The sequence below is a fragment of the Rhagoletis pomonella genome, unplaced genomic scaffold (genome assembly GCF_013731165.1).
Source record: "Rhagoletis pomonella isolate Grant_MI unplaced genomic scaffold, Rhpom_1.0 Rhpom_scaffold_00006, whole genome shotgun sequence".
Classification (NCBI taxonomy): Eukaryota; Metazoa; Arthropoda; class Insecta; order Diptera; family Tephritidae; genus Rhagoletis; species Rhagoletis pomonella.
In genome coordinates, this window is record NW_023458560.1 from 78,353,764 (window position 1) to 78,370,462 (window position 16,699).

General features: G+C 37.9%; 1 protein-coding gene across 1 annotated transcript in view; it reads right to left on the bottom strand.

Moving 5' to 3' along the window:
* LOC118741376 (lipase 3-like) overlaps positions 1 to 5,812 on the bottom strand; it is a 32,517-nt gene extending 26,705 nt beyond the window's left edge. The window contains exon 1 of the mRNA XM_036473328.1: positions 5,567 to 5,812. Coding sequence (XP_036329221.1) covers positions 5,567 to 5,812 — 246 coding nt within the window. The remainder of the gene's footprint in view (positions 1 to 5,566) is intronic.
* Between the last annotated feature and the right edge of the window lie 10,887 nt (positions 5,813 to 16,699).

The window sequence follows — 16,699 nt, forward strand, 5'->3', positions numbered from 1 at the left end:
ATTGTAAAATTTTATGAAAATATTTATTTACTTTAAAGGTGCGTCACAGGTGTCGGAGCTTCCCTTGGGGCTATATCAAAAGAGTTATCAATCTATTATATTTCATTGTTTAAATTTGCATGCAGATACATACGTATACACTTACATACATACATATGAAAATACACATTTGTCATGCTTGTCGTTTGGCTGGAGACGTGCCCACTTGCATTCACCTACTTTACTGGACGTAGCTGCAGTGCTTCCGATTCCTCACTTTGCTTATTTCCACTTCGATTGCATAACATTGTTTATATTTATGCCTTTTTTTTGGCAAGCTACTGCTTTTGAATGAATAATTGGAAAAATGTCACTAGATGTACTCGTATGTATGTATGTCTGCATTTACGATATGTGGCAAAAATTTACAATGCACAAAATAATTTCTAAAATACACTCTAAGTGAGCTATCACTCGGCGACATCAACTGTGATAGATCTGTGTGTAAAATGCATTTATTATGTTGCACAAAAGAAGTTCATGTTTGTAATTAATAGGTAAATGAATAGATAAATCTAAAAGAAAAAACATGTTTCCTTAGTAAAAGCTCAATAACGGACGTGTCTGTGGTCATAAGCAATATTCGCCGAAGTCAAAAACCTGAATTCGAGAAAAAACGCTTTAAAGATTTGGATTGTAATGTTAACCTTATGGGGAAACCAAAATATTTCCATCTATAACTTTATACATAGACTAGCTAGCGAGATGGGAGTTTAAACTAAATTCTTTTTTTTAACTAAATTCTTTCTTGAGTCGACTTAGCCGATTTTTGCTTATGACCACAGATATGTACATATATTAACAGAAAGATATTTCCAACATGCGCATTTGCAGCTTTACAAATTTTGTTGTCGAAAACAATAACACTCTGATAAAGTTGGGATAAGAACATGAATATTTGAATGATTAAATTGAATATTTAAACTCTTCACAACACTTCTTTAAAACCGAATTTGCTAAGAAAGTTCAGCGGCACTTTCTTGGATAGGGGGTGAAAATTCTTAAACTATGGCCACATTGAGCCTAAACTTCTCTCAGGTATTTTGCAGACGGTATCACACTCAAAGAAAATGTGTCGAGCTATAGAGTGTACTCTGAAAAAAAAATTTAAAACTGGAGCAGAAATGTCGAATGCGTTTGCGAAGCTTGGCTTTAAAATCGTTATAATTTGGCTTTCAGAGAGTCTAGAGATTTCTACAATGGTTCAAATTAAAAACCAAGGATGCAGAGCTACAAGAAATTCAGAAAAAAGGGGGTCCTCGGCTGCCAATAAAATACCTTTGAGTGTATTTCTAAATATCTTAAAACCGTTCGGACTGTCTAAACTGTCGATGTGTAGGCAAAATATTGAGCATCAAATATCGACACTCATCGATACTGATATGCAGATACCTATCGGTATTCTAAACGATACAATATTTCCATATGTACCCTGCCAAAATTTGAGGACCAGGGGCTGAATTCTGTAACTGTGAGGAAATGTAGGTTACACCGAGTGCAAAACTCACCGAACAAAATTCAAAACTCACAGTTACAGAATCCAGCAACAACTATGTGCAAAAGGGCCAGTGCATAGTCTGCAGGTATGTATGTACATTAGGGTGATCGGATCTCATAGAGGAGGAACTTTGTGTTATAAAGTATTGTGCACATGTACATATGTATATTGGTAAGCATGCACCTAATGTACATTAAGTTTTCGATAATTTAGCTTTCGGAAAATGCAGTGTCATTTCCATTGTCAGACGGGTGATGACATTGGTTAATGCAAGCAGCAAAAAAAAAACAGTTAAAATAAACTTTAAAACTACGCACAAACAACACCACACATACAAATTATATTAACGGCAACAACAAAAACTCGGACGATTGTACACAAATGAAAATGCAATTTCAGCGCTAAAAAGACTAACCTACACTTAGCATTGACAATGACATAGGTTACAGACAGAACTGCAATATGACATTCAAGCATACATACATATGTATGTATGTTTGTATGTGCTTAGTTACAGACACTAGACGAAAAATCGGATATGCCCGATTGTAAATAACCAAATTTTAGAGTCACTGTCAGTTTCTTGGACAACCAGCAAACTTGTTTATGTATATACTCGTATGTATGTCCGTACATTAGGGTGGTCCAGATATGAATATGAAAAAAGTAAAATCGGAATTTTAATGCTCTCAGGATTGTGTTTTTATTCTGAGATCCAAAAATAATTAAGGGGTCGCCCAAAGCGCTCAAAATTTTCCATAAGAAACAATTTTTCGTAGAATGGTATAGAATTCTTGAAAATCAGTACTTCAAATAATAACATCCAACTGTTTTCTTTACCATATTTTAATTCCAACGATTTTTTATGGCACGCCCCCCCCCCCCCCTCCGCCCCCACCCTTGCATTTTTGGGGCTTTTTGGGTGACCAAAAAAGAGTTAATTTTAAAAAGTAGTTAAAGAAACAGTTGGATGTTATTATTAGAAATCTCCTGAAGAGGAATCTAGTTTTGTATGGTACGAAATCGATTTTTTCGATCAAAAATATTAATTTTCAGGAATGCTCTACCATTCTACGAAAAATTGGGTTTTTCCCCATGCAAAATGCTAAATTGGAAAACTTGAAGCGCTTTGAGCAGTCTCTAAATTCTTTTTGATTAAAAAAAATCACTTTTAACTTTTATTGGACAACCCTTATGTTTAACACATTCATATGCCAAATATAATTCACACTTTTCACTGCTCATTGCAGTCAGGCGAAAAGCTGAATGCAGAAAGCACTAAGTTCCAATTGCAAAGAGAGATGAAAGCATGAAAATGTAAAAAGGTAACTTAAGCGTTAAGCGAAGCTCAAAGAAAGAATGAAGTTGAATGACATTACAATTCTACGCTTAAACATATGTACCTATGCATGTACAAATATATAACCTTGTGGTCAGCTCATTAAGTCGAATGAAGTTTTGACTAGCTAGTGCATACCCAAAATTTTTCTAGAAATTCTGAATAAAAAGTTTGCAATTTTCGATTTCAGATGTTAAAGTTTGTTGAATTTTCATAATTTTTGTACGAAGTTTGAAATGTGGATTTACGTGGCGCTGGTTAGGTAAAGTGCCAGACTTTTACAAAAAAAAAGTATAAATATTAAATAAACAAAAGAAAAATAGCCAAAACTGGTCAAAATGTCACTTGACTTAATCAGTTGACCACAAGTGTACATAAGTCACCAAAGAATGAAAGCGCATAGAATCGCTTGCAACAGAGACACTTGAAAAACTAAAGCTTAAGCTTTTTTTTTTGATTTGTTTGTGATGAGACCATTCAACGAGTGGACGTTATGAGCCATTAGTACAATATTTGAAGGTTTTCCAAAAGCAATTGTTGGAAGAACTCATTAGCAGCATAGTGTAAATCAAATAATACTCCATAATGATGGTGAATATTTATTGTACATACAAGTATTTGAAAGTCAGTTGAACATAAGTTTATTTATAAACTGTGCTTGAGTGGCTACAAAAGGTTTGTAATTAGGTCAAAGTCATTGTGTTCTTATGACTTTGGTTTTTTAAATGTGGGAAAATGAGGTGTTGTGCTCAAGCTTTACCGCATTGAAGTTAAATGCAATTAAAACTTTTCAGAGATTTCTTAGATTTTGTTAACTTTTCGGACTAGGTGGTCAAGTGGCTATGATATTTGAAAAATGTTGTTGTTTTTATTTAAATACTAACTTTTTTTTGAGATACCTAAAAAACATAGCGGACACTTAACACACTTTTAACTAAGAGCTGTATCGAGTTTCTGCTTTAAATTGTTGTATGTGCCTTGATGTTGCCACAAAAATAGAGGGACCAAATAGCGCCACCTCCGAACTGCAAATGGTTTCTTAGTCCTGATTTGACGCTCACTGTGGTATAGACTTCAGAGTGCAAAAATCTTAACCCCAAAACGTGCAATGTGAACCCCCTTTGGAAATGATTAGGTGGGTAGCCAAAGCCTTAAATGCTTTTTGGATATCTCCTGACCTTCAGTGTTTTTTTTCGAGAAATTTCATTGTATATTACTCGTGTTTTATTTCAGTAAAAGGCTAAGGAGTATTATTATTAAACTCTAAAATTTTGGGGGTCCAAAAACCTTTTTTCGAAAAACATCGGAAGCAGAGCTCCATTAAAAGTAAAGGCAATCAAAACTTTTAATCTTCTTTTCTATTGAATATAACCATGTATGTTTATTGTTTATCGTTTAAATACAACAGACTCCCGGAAGATGGCACGAGAGCGTCGGCCGAAGCAGCGCCAACCCAGCAAACAACATTAATAGGAATTTGGCCCATACAAAAATAAATATTAGTTTTGTTTGCGTTTGCGGAAAGCCAATTCAAGATACAAAAAGTGGAGACATCTGTTTGTAAGCACTTTTATCTAAAACATCTGTGGGAATTGGATCCGGAGAAAATACCGGTCTCATCATCTGCATATGCAGAACATCTTCTGTTACGAAAAACCTAACTCTCTTTAACTTAGGAGTTAGTTCTTCTCGTCAGCTGGACAGCTCTGAATTCATTTTTACGTTGTACTGCTTGTTTAGCTGTCTGTCTGTAATCGTCCCATACACATATTCATATCTGAAGTACAAAATGATTGTTTTTCCTGTCTTTGCTCCTAAGTTAGGTTAGGGGGCAGCCTTAGAAGGAAGAGTCTGACTTAGGAAATTAAGAGTTTGTCCCTTGGGATATCACATTCTGAAAAGCACCCACACTTAATCGAGAAAATATCTCGAGCCGATTATGTAATTACAAATTCGGCTAGTCGCAATGCCCCAGAGCTCCTCAGGGATATTTAAGATGTGCCAGACAAAGTATTTCAACATTTTACAATTGTTGTCTTCGTGGTGGTTGCCTTACCTTTACAGCGGATACCACTACGCACATTTGGCATGCAGGTGCTGTATTTTGACCACTAAGATCGTGCGACTTGACCCCGTTAGAAAGTTGCAGGTTAATTCCAATAAGCCGCGATCGACCGATAGCCGTACAGCTAATAGCCGGATCTATATGGCAGATTGAACCGGTGGCGGGAAGTTTGACGATGCTATGTTCCATTCATAATGGCCTTAGTGGAGCTTTCGCAAATAAAATGATTTTCGTTGATACCCTTTAGTTGGAAAACCTTTCAGTTTAGTATCTATACTTTGCTTAAACTTAAAGCAGATCTTCTTATGTGATCCCGAGCAAATATCTACAAACTGTTGTGTGCAGTTACGTACGCACGTAAAAACCGGAGAACGTGTCAGCTGACACGATCTATCTTATGGGATCTGCGTGATAACAAAAACTCAGCACCGCATGGTCGTGACCTAGACGTTGCTTCGCTCTCTTTCTGTCAACAGCACACTTGATATCTTTCTACGTACTTCTACGCAACGCTACGTACACGTTCGTGGGTAACCGCGCTCTTAATGTGCTCACCAACTTTTTCACCTTATATGTAAATAAGTATTTGAAACAATTTACGTTCAATTTCTCTGTGTACGCTTACCGTTATCAAAGACGCATCCTCGAGCACATCTGATTTGAGATTTCGGCCACCGCCAGCCAAATTCGCATTACTCGCCAATAGCACCGAGTTTAGTAGATTCTTAAAACTCAACGATGTGTAACTGAATGGGGAGAGTATAGTGAAGGCCTCCGCGGTGCCGACCAGCAGCTGTAGTGTAATCAAAAAGACCAACGCCAGCGGCCACAGGCCAAAAATCCGGTAACAAATATTTTCACTTTTCTGCATCGTTGTCGCCGCGTCGTCAACGTAGTCTTTCTGTTTATTTGCAGCAGCACGAGAAAATTTGTGCAAATAAAATTTAGTTACGCGGCAAACGCGCCCAAAAATGTGCAGCGGCGGCGATCTGTTGCACAAGTCAAAAGCGTAAGCGCATGTGCGTACAAATAGAAAATACGCTTGAAGCAACAAACAGGCAAACGGGCATACGACACGCGTAAATGTGAAAAATTAGCACGCTGCGAAGTGATTTTTTTTTTTTAAATTTAAAACAAAAAAATATTTTTCGAATATCCAAAGTATTTAGCTAAAATGTGCGCTGCGCATGCGCGGCACGCAATCGCCTGAACGCGGGTTGTTCGGTGGCTGTTAGGCGGTGGGGGCGCAGTGGGCGACTATTCGCGGTTGCTTGCACTTCTTTGTTGCTGCGGCGGCTACTTTCCTTTGCCACTTTTCTGCTGGCTTAGTGATTTATTTTTGTTTTTTAGCAAAAAAGTTATTTACAAGTTTTTTTTCTTATTATTATTTATTTTCGCACAACTATGTACGTTTTTGCTACTTCCTATTTTGGTTTGTTTGGCTATGCGCCGTGCCTGTCGAGCGCTACCTACTGACTTTGTGGCTTAAAATGTATTAATGCTATGCTAATAACTGATGTTTCACTACTGTTTGCTTTATAGTTCGAAACTTCATGCACTATAATTTTTAGTTATTCCGTTTTATTTGTTGTTGTTGATTTTTATATTTATTTATTTTTGGATTTTGAGTTATTTGTAGGAAATGCAGTTTTTCGTTAAATTTCTCAATTTCGAATTTCCGCGCTTCAACGCAACAAAATATTCAAATTATTTGCACTAATTTTAGTTTCTTTCCGCGCGCGCTTCACGGCCGAGTAAACTCATTCACATTAGGTGATTGCATTCGTTTTACCGTTAATTGGGCCACAAATTTGAAAGCATAGAAAAATGGACTATTAATTTTGCAACACAGAAACAATGCACATTCACATTATATTTACTGCGTCTTTTTTGTTGTTGTTGTTATTGTTGCTGTTAAAAAATGCAGTGGTTATTCAATATTTTCCTTTCGCGCTCTTTCACAAGTTTTATGCTTAGTTGGAATCTCCACGTTAGGTTTTTAACACCACCGCTCGACTTGAATTTCGCTAACAAACTGCAGCGGCACTAAGCGCGTTTTGAAGCAAAGCTTTAATTTTGAGACGGCGATCGCATCGCTGTTTGCTACCTCGCCTTTGTTGACGCCGCTGAGCTCGAACTCGAACGGTTTTGGTCGGGCAGCAGAGTAGCGAACTTGCTCGACGGCCGTTAAAGAAGAAGTTGGTTGCAAGAATTAAGCAAAATATGAGGATATATTTGTTTAATTCAAAATTTTACTCTATACTTACTTTTACATACTTTTAATTAAAATGAAAAAGTAAAGTTAGATTATTTATTTATTTTGGAACGAATTTCCGTCATCCCTTGTCAAGTGCAGAACTCCACGCATGTCGAACGTTTTTGATTGATAGCCACATAACAGCCATTTAAAGCAGCTTATGACGTCCGATATTTACACCTATGGGTAGCATACGAACATACATATGTACGTTCGGAAACGGGATAATGTGAGAAAGGAAACGATGTGATGTCTTGGACATGTAATGTCCTGACCCTTAATGTGGAAGGTACCTCTGGCAGGCTGGTTGATGTCCTCAAAAATACAAAGGCTGACTTTAGCGCCATCAAAGAAATTCGATAGACAGGGCAGGACAAGAAACTCGTCAGGCCTGCAATAAAGCGAGATTAGAATCCATTTCATTCATTTGGGCCAACACCCCAACGGTAGAGGAAAAAAACGAGGCAGAGATGTCTTCTATGAGCGCTTGATCTCATCATGATACAAAAGTCATGCTTGGAGATTTCAGTTCAGGGTGCGCCAGGAAGGGACCTTTGCCCTCGATTTCAGCATACAAGCAAGCCAATCGCCGACGCCTAACGCCGCCACTATTGAGTCACCAATGCCAAATCACACAGAAAAGTTACATGATTGAGCAGCAAGTCCAAGTGATGAAACTATAATATCAAAGTTAGTGTCCATTAGTCAAAGCGTTGCACCATTTGAACTCACTTTAGAATAGTGACTCTCTACCGTTCGGTACGAAAATTCGACGCCATCGGTCTGGTATCACCCCGCGGAAGAAGTTACTTTTTGGTACGAGTTTTGTGCCGGCGGCGCCATTAGCGAACATTACAGAACGAATATTATCGATTTATTTTGGCCTAGATGAACAATATAGACGTGTACGACGTGTGTTTCTAGCAGCATGGCGATATGTTCATTCCTCATAACCGATTCGAGGTTATGGTAAGCATTCCTTATTTCTGCGATTGCAAATATTTTACCTGTACAGTGTTTTGTTCATCTTTTTAATATGAAAACAATAGGATTAACTGTTCTTTCCATTGATACTTTAGTCAAGTGCAAAGAGAATTTATTTTCATCCTTCCAGCTATTTGTACAGACCTAATTATATGGTCTAGCTTAAGCTGCCTAGAGTTGATGTACCACAGCTGCAAAAAGCAATCATTTCTTTGTAGTGTGTGAGGTTTACTCCACAGCACTGGGAGAAGCTCTTGGAATGAAGTATTCCTTAAGAACTTTTTATGTTTAGGTTGGTTTAGGAGGGTGTGTATATAAAGTTCCATGCTTCAACTTGAAATTGTCCATCGTGGTGAGTAAGTACCTGGCTCAGGAACATTACACTAATCGGAGTTTATTTCCAAAGATAAAGGGAATAATAAGCAAGCCATTAACCTGATGTCCACCTGCAATCGCAAAAGAAGTCTAGAAGGTAATAGAGTTCCCACCTCAGCTATTTCTGCCTCACTGGCAAATAAACGTGGCCGCAGGTGATTGAGTCGCCTCGATTGCAGGCCTGTACATCGACACAGAAAGTGATCGGCATCGACTACCCGCCCCTCTTTGGACCATCAGTGCAGATGGATATATCATCGTCGTCCACAGGTAGACCATGACCCTGCTCTGAAGGAAACCTATGTAGGCTTGTATTGAAGCTCCTAACGGGGGTGACGTAGGTCGTACCGGCTACTAAGGCAAATTTAATTCCTTTAAGCCGGCCTTTTTATTTCACCTGGTATTTTCGTTGCCTGTGGCTTTCCACATCTTGGCTACCCTAAGTCTGTGGGCGCTTTTGAGCCCCACACCATGAAAGATCATGTTAAGCTTCTCCTGAGTTGTTGCCAACGCAAGCTATTTTTTGCACTTTCCTATTATTTTCTGGTTGCTTCTTTTGTCTAGAGCTTGTAAGTGTAAATATTTCTTGTTATTTGCAACGATAACTATTGCGAATATCTTCGAGTTTGCAAACTGTGGACAAATCAGTCGATTGAGAAATGGGAGACTGAACTGATTCCAGCCATCAAAAACTGTGAGAGTGTTGGAAAAATTTGTGTGAAACAATTAAATTAAAAAAAAAGTAACGTAAAGAAGAATACTATTGCCATCTGCAACATGTCTGACCAAATGCATTGCAATAGCTTCAATTAGACACGCTCAAGTCGTATGTATGTATGTACATATGAATGCGCGCAGCGGTATGAGTCGATTGATTTGTAATTTTCTGCTTTTTCAGCGATCAGCTGATCGCGCGTTGGGAACTCTCTTCTATTTGCTCCACCGCCAGCCGACAGCTTTTCAGTTTGCAAACAGGTGTCTGACGACATTCCACAGCCCACAGCGGCGATTTGGCATACAATGCAACATATGACACGACAAGTGCATATGCACTTACTTGCTTGCTGTTGGTTGGACGGACGGACATTTTGGTTTGGCTCGAGGCTACCTTAATAGCTACATATGTGATTTTGGCTCGTGCCAGGCGCAGCGCTATTGTTGTTGGAGCTACTTACAGATGCCTGTACGTACGTACCTACGCATGTTCGTTCGTATGTACATGCATATATATGTACGTTTGTAGGTTTGTATACACTACTTACATACGTATGACAAGGAGCTTTGCATGTAGTCCGCCCAATATCGAAATTATTCGGTACAATTGCTAAGTTTTTACGGAACAGTGCACTTAGAGAAATAAGTGACTCAGGTTGAGTGCGTCTCCGGCTTCACATTTTCCTCAGAGTATCGCAAAAATTATGTATGTGTAAATTGTGATCGAACAGTGCAATAAACCTACATGTATGCACATATCTATGTACATATGTATTCCCATACCCCGAACCAACAGATTTGCTACCAGCTACTAGTTTGTATATCTGTCTACTACCCATATGCCTGTCTGTCTGCCTCTCTATCGACAGGTAAGTCGCCGCAATAGCACTTACGAGTAGTTTGCTAATGGGGCATACTTCTTTATTTTCTTCTACTCCTTCTTCGGGGCTTCTCAACTCAACTACTTGGCATCTTTTCCATTTCATTCACTTTACATTTTTGCCGTGCATTTTCCATATTTTATTGCTTGGCATTTTATTTTCTATTTCTTTTTTTTCCTTCGATATTTTTACCTATATTTGTATATTATTTGCACATTGAGTTTTCGCATTTGTTTTGATGATTTTTGCACTTTTCTTGGCTATTCTACTATTTTTTCTTTCAAGCTGATATTATTTTTAAATCTTGCTGGCTTTGTGCTGCTGCTGTTGGGAAATGTTGCTGTTTGTTGTTTTGAATGAATGCGGTAATGCGGCAGATGTTTGACTGGCTGGCTCTTGGGTCGAGTGGTTGGCTCATTGGTTGGTTGTTAAGTTCGATGAATAGCTTCGCATTTGCATTGACTTTATTTTTTTTTTCTTGTTATTGGAATCTTTGGTATTCTTGAAGGTAGGTATTTTTGCTATGCAAATTTCTTAACTTAAGACTGTATTATTTTATATAGATCGCCTTATCAATGGCAACTGAATTGAATGTGTCGTTATGCCATCATCATAGTTGAGGTTATGTTGGAGAGCTTGGAGAGTAAAATCTCCAATCTCTTTGGGATCTCTGAAAGGCTTTAAGCAATAGTTTGCCAAGTCTGCGTAATCGTCTAATGGCGGTTTCCTTTCTACAAAAAATGTTGCCTTCTCATCGCCCTCTTCGTAGTGTTTGTGCGTAGAGGGATAGGAGAAGGTTGCATTTTTTGGTGGAAACGAAATCGGTTTCTTCTTAATAAGAAACTTCGTAGGACCTAGGTTCGATCACTTGTCTGAGCAACATCTAAATACATTTAGGGAGTTTATTAACGTAAACTTTAAACAGCTTTTACGTCGTATTATAAAAGATGCGAGAGAGAGATATAGAGAAAGTGAGAGAGGAATATGCAGGCAGATGAAGCGGTAGCGCAAGATGTTACCCTTCCTTCGTTGTATGCGCTTCTCCACTTACATACGTATTTATTCTAAATAGTCGAAATGGTATTCTGGATGTTGATCCGTGTTACGTCAACACAGTTATGACTGTCTGTGTAAGTTACGGTGGTTGCGAAATTCCATCCGACGCTTGACGCTTGATTGAGCTGTGGATCCGCCGAACTAACTCTCCTTATGTCATGCTTGGTATTTTGACAGATCTGACACTTCTACCGGTACTTCCTACTCGTTTAAGACGACTGCACAGGCGCAGCATAGTTTAGAGCCGTTTCTTGTCTTTGAGAACTCTGTCGCGACCCCTTAACCTGCCTTTTGTGTAGACGTTTCGAAAGCTTTGTCTAACGTGGATGATTTTGGTTAAGGCCACAATTTATCAGCGTGTTAATGGCGTTATTTCTATGGATGTACTCATGGATGAGCTCAGATGTTGCACAACTGACGAAAGCAATAAGGCCCCACATTCTGAGGGATAGATTTACGAGTATGCCGGCTTTAAGAGGTGCCGCTACTCTTATGACTAGGATGGCGAGCCACAGGTCATTGACACAGTTGAGGTTTACACTCCATGACCCCTGATCTTTTAGCTTCAGCACCTCTGGACCATCCGGGTTAATGGCTTTGTAACTAACCAATCTGAATTAGGGCTTAGTAAAATTAGAAGAAGGATGCGTAGGTCAACTGCGCGCCTCAAATTGAAACCAGGATTTTAGTTTATCAAGAATTTTGTTATTAGAGCTTTATCTTCCTTTTAACTTTCTGTATATCCTTTTACGTTAATGTGTTTTCTTTTTCATAAATTGTCCACTATGTTATCTCACATTTTCCTTCCAAGTGGTTTACACTTGCGTTTTCTTTGAACCACCAAGGTTGGTTCTTCCATTGCGTGCGAATTCTATGAAGCAACCATGGCACAAATATTTTAGTTTTTAAGTTTTTCAAGCTACCTTTTCACTCTCGTTCACGCATTGTTTGAAATGTTAAAATTCTTTCAAAATTTATTTCGTTGATTACATACTTATCTGCCGCTACTCGCCTTCATTTCCTCATTTCAAGTTTATTTTCTTAAGTCTTGCATTAACATACATAAATCCAACTCTTTTGAAATGCGCCATCCTTTGTTTTGATTATAAATTTCATTCTTTAGTTTTACCTTGTGCCTTGTGCTGCTTAAAAGCTGCTGTTTATCATTCGTGCTTTCGTGCAATTATGTGGAATATTGCAGACTATTTTCTCAGTCTTTACATTTCAGCCACAAATTTCAAGAGCTCGCTTTTTGCCTTTTGTCTCATCGAGTGGCAGAAAAATACGCTTTACATATGAATACCTATGTATGTAAGTATGCATGTGTGTACGTGCACTTGCTTATATGCATATTTATGTATGTATGTATATTTGAGAGCTTTGGTTTTCATCCTTTCGCATGTTTACATATTTATGGGTTTTTATGAATATTAATGCTCACTGCCTAGCGCGAGAGATTTATCGTCAGTTTAAGTGAATGATCCAAATAGGAATCGCTTTCCAAATAATCAAGATACTGTAACATAAATGCGTGTAAGTAAATAATGTATAAGAACTTTAGTTATCTATAAAAAAAGTAAGGCTAATGACTCTTGAGCCCAGAGCTGAAACATTCAGATAAACTGAGAACAACGGCTTAGGTTCCAATCCGCCTTTATGCTTCGAATACACGGAGTCAAAGTCGCACTATTTCGGCGGTTGGAACGACCGAGGTTACAATGCGCTCCTACTCCAAGAGTAAATCTCCTGAGAATAAGGCGTGCCATATGACAAACGTTGCACCAGTGTTCTATAGACTGAAGAATGATATCCACAAGGTTGTCCATGAGATAACTGTGCTGTTCTTCCATTCGACTCCAACTTGTGATTCCAGTCGGACTTAAAAGCCACAATTTAATGAGGTGTTTAACCTCGGTAGAGAATGTGAACTTCACTTCATGGAGGGAGGGAGTAGCTGAAAAGTGGAAAGTGTTATTTCGGTATGATCGGATAAACATTAACTTCACTCTCCCTGGAGTTCATGAAACAGAGAATAGTCCGTAGAAAGTCGCTTTGTGTTTGGAATTGCTTCCCCGATGCTGCGAGTGTCAGTATAAAGTATGATTTGTTAACCGTCCCAGGTTCTACAGTACGGATCAGAAGACTACATCTTGAGGTAAACCTCACTGCATTTATGAATAGATAGTTCCTCTTACAAATTCCACCAAGCCGATTCAGCCGCACTTGAATGAGTCTCCTGATAATGGCTTCTTGGCAGGCATTATTGAAGGTTCTTTGATTTCGAGAAAAATGTTTATCTTTTTAATTTTGGCATATTGATCTGAAAGATATAAAAGCTATGTATACAAGCCTTGATACATTCTCTATGAATGCGTTAAAGGTCAAGGCCTGGCATGGGAATATTTTTATTTAACCATACGGAACTGGTTTCACCACCTTGCACTACCATTAGATTTCGTATCGAAAATCCTGTGCGAGCATGTGTCATCGCCGTAACATCGCCGAAACACTTTGATTGTGTTGAAAGGAACACGCTTCACAATTCATTGAAGTAGATCGCGACAAACTACTGCATTGATTTCCTACAGGGCCCAAGTAGCCGCTTTACGTTTTTCTGCATTGAGCTTTATTCGAAAGTCCTTGTAACACTTTGCTCAGCTCCGCGATGCACTAACTTGGTTTCATGCGGCGGAATTGTGTCAACTGCGGCAACACTAAGTTGACTGCTGCAGTTGCAATTCCCACTTACCGGATTCTGTTGCAGTTCTGCGATGGCCTTTGTGCCATGCATCATTGAAAAATTGCTTAAAAAGTGCATTTACTTAAGACGATCGAGAGAGGGATGAGGGCGGCAGGCGAAGGCGAAGGCGAGTCAGAAAAGGGAATGAATAGCGGCAAAGGCGGTGGCTGATGCTGTGTACCTCGAGACCGAATGCTGCTGCACGTTAAACTAAAAAAACGGTGATTGAGAATGCATTAAGGCAAAAACAAGACACTGTGTGTGTCACACGGCAACTGTCAGCAAAGTGGCAGCAATTCCTGTCAAGGCTAAAACGGATTAAAGCAAACTGCGGGGCATATTTACAAACATACATACATACATCTATGTGTATTTATATACAAGAATACTGATGTATGTATGCGTGCGCGGCATTTATTTGCGGTGCTCCAACCGCAGAGCTATAATTAAAATTAGCAAAAAGACAAAAAGTGAAAAGTTAAGTGAATACATAAAATATCAGGTTGATTAAATCGACGGCAAGGCAATTGAGCAGTACTCATACATACATACATACATATTTATAGCAGATACTCTCTCGTTCGCCTGTAGTTGCCACTCAAATTGGCAGCACAGTAACCTCACTGAGCGGCTTCTTGGTTTTTTGTTTTTTGTTTTTGTTTATTCTTCTTACTTGTACTTCTTCTGTTTTTGTAATTTCAATGTCACGCACTGTTTAAGCCAAAGTACATTTGGGCCAAAATTACCACAACAACAAAGTTGATGAAGTTGTGGTTGCAAGAAAAAACATGCCGCTGCAATAACAAATTAAGGTCAAAACAATGGTAATCAGGCTGAGAAATTGGTAAAATGTCAAAAGCTGGAAATGTTAAAAATCCAACGATGTGTGGCTTATTGCAGCTATTAAACTTCATTTAACCTTGACTGGATGGCAGTGGACTGCAACACCCGCACAGAAGCGACACGCAGTGGGGAGCCAAAAATAACAATGCAACATTAAAATGAGTTAGTGGAAATATACTCAAAAGTAGTTGTGAATTGAATTAAATACATATGTACATACATACATATGGGCAGGCAGGTGGCAATCCTAGTTAAGATTTCGCGAAGACCCTCCCTCCATCATCTCTCAAGTCACTTTTATTTGACGGCGCTGTGGTCGAGATATTTAAAAAAATACCTATTTATAGTCCGAGTTAGTTCAAAAGCTTAGTCCCCTTTTGGTAAAAAATAATTTAGCCAAAACTTTACTAGCCAGGTCGTGCTGGAGTCGAGATATTTAGAAAATTTATATTTTTATGAGACTTACTGCATTCCTATTAGAACTTAAAAATAACTACTCCAGCGTAACTTAGAGTCTTTAATAAAATACAGCGTTAAAAGGAATTTTTGGCTAGGGAACTTGATTTTCTAGAACTGTTTCTTATCACTTCTGTAAAGAAAAAAAATGGGTAGACCCTATTCTATATTAAGATGGCAATAAACATACGTGTAGTTAGCAGATAGATAAGGGCTGCAGGATACTTATTTTTGCGAAATATAAATGTCATATGATGGAATAAATATATTGGAAAAAAGTTTTTAATTTTAACCATTTTATTGGTAAGCACTGCGTTACATTTTTCAAACCTGTAATTCTGTCAGATAACGCGAAGAAATATTTTTTAGAACATGTTAATCATATGGGAAAGGGGTTAATATGCCGCCATTGAATATCTTTAGTACGCGAAGCATATTTATAAAAATTACAGATGTTGAATTAATACACGCTTGAAAAATATGTAGACCCGAGGTATTAGATTGTCGACAGAATTTCCAACAGAAAGTTGATACTTTATCTACGTCCTATATGGGCGAATCTAAAAAACAGGTAAATTTAAAAAAAAAATATATATTTTTTTAATTTGTTGGCACACCTATATATATCAATGTACAGCTCTCGGTTGGGTATTGGACAGAACCAACTTTTTTTAAGAGACTGAGTCATAAGTAAAACAAGTAATTTTTCCGATTTTCGAAGTTAGCCTCCGAAATCGAGATGTGGGCCTTCGAAGTTCGAAATTGGACCTTTGGTAAAAAATTATTTTAATTATTGCATGTAAATAAATAAAAACCAAAAAATATAGACATCGTCCTCCTTTTTCTCTTATTTAAATGGTATATAACATTTTTTGTGCAAACTTATTCTACAGGTGCTATAAGGGTCAAAGTTCAGGCCTTCGAAAAATTTAATTCCTTATATTCGAAGGCCCATATCTTGATTTCGGAGGCCAACTTCGAAAAACGGAGAAATCACTGTTTTACCTATGACTCAAGGTCGTAAAAAATTGGTTTGGTCCAATACGCAGAAAAAAGTTGATTTTGCCGTACAGTGTGTTTTATATATGATTCTATTCGTAATATCTTAATAAATCGATAAATATAGGTGTAATTAATTTTTATCAAGTGCTTCAAAAGTTAAACAAGGAATACAAATTCAGATTGCTAATATAGAAAACAAAAGAATAAGTTCGGTTCAAATTAAGCTGAGCAAGTTGTAAATTTGATTAAATTTTAACTATATAAATAACTCCCTCAGTTTTGAAGTTATTTTGTTACCTTAACTATTCCTTAATATTAAAAAAAAAAAACGTTTTTTAGATTTGCCCATACATATAAGTACTTTCAAATCAATAGCATCCAAAAGTTTTATGGATGTAATGAGAGGGAGTAGTAACGCAAAAGTACTTTTGATGCGCATTTTTTTACTAG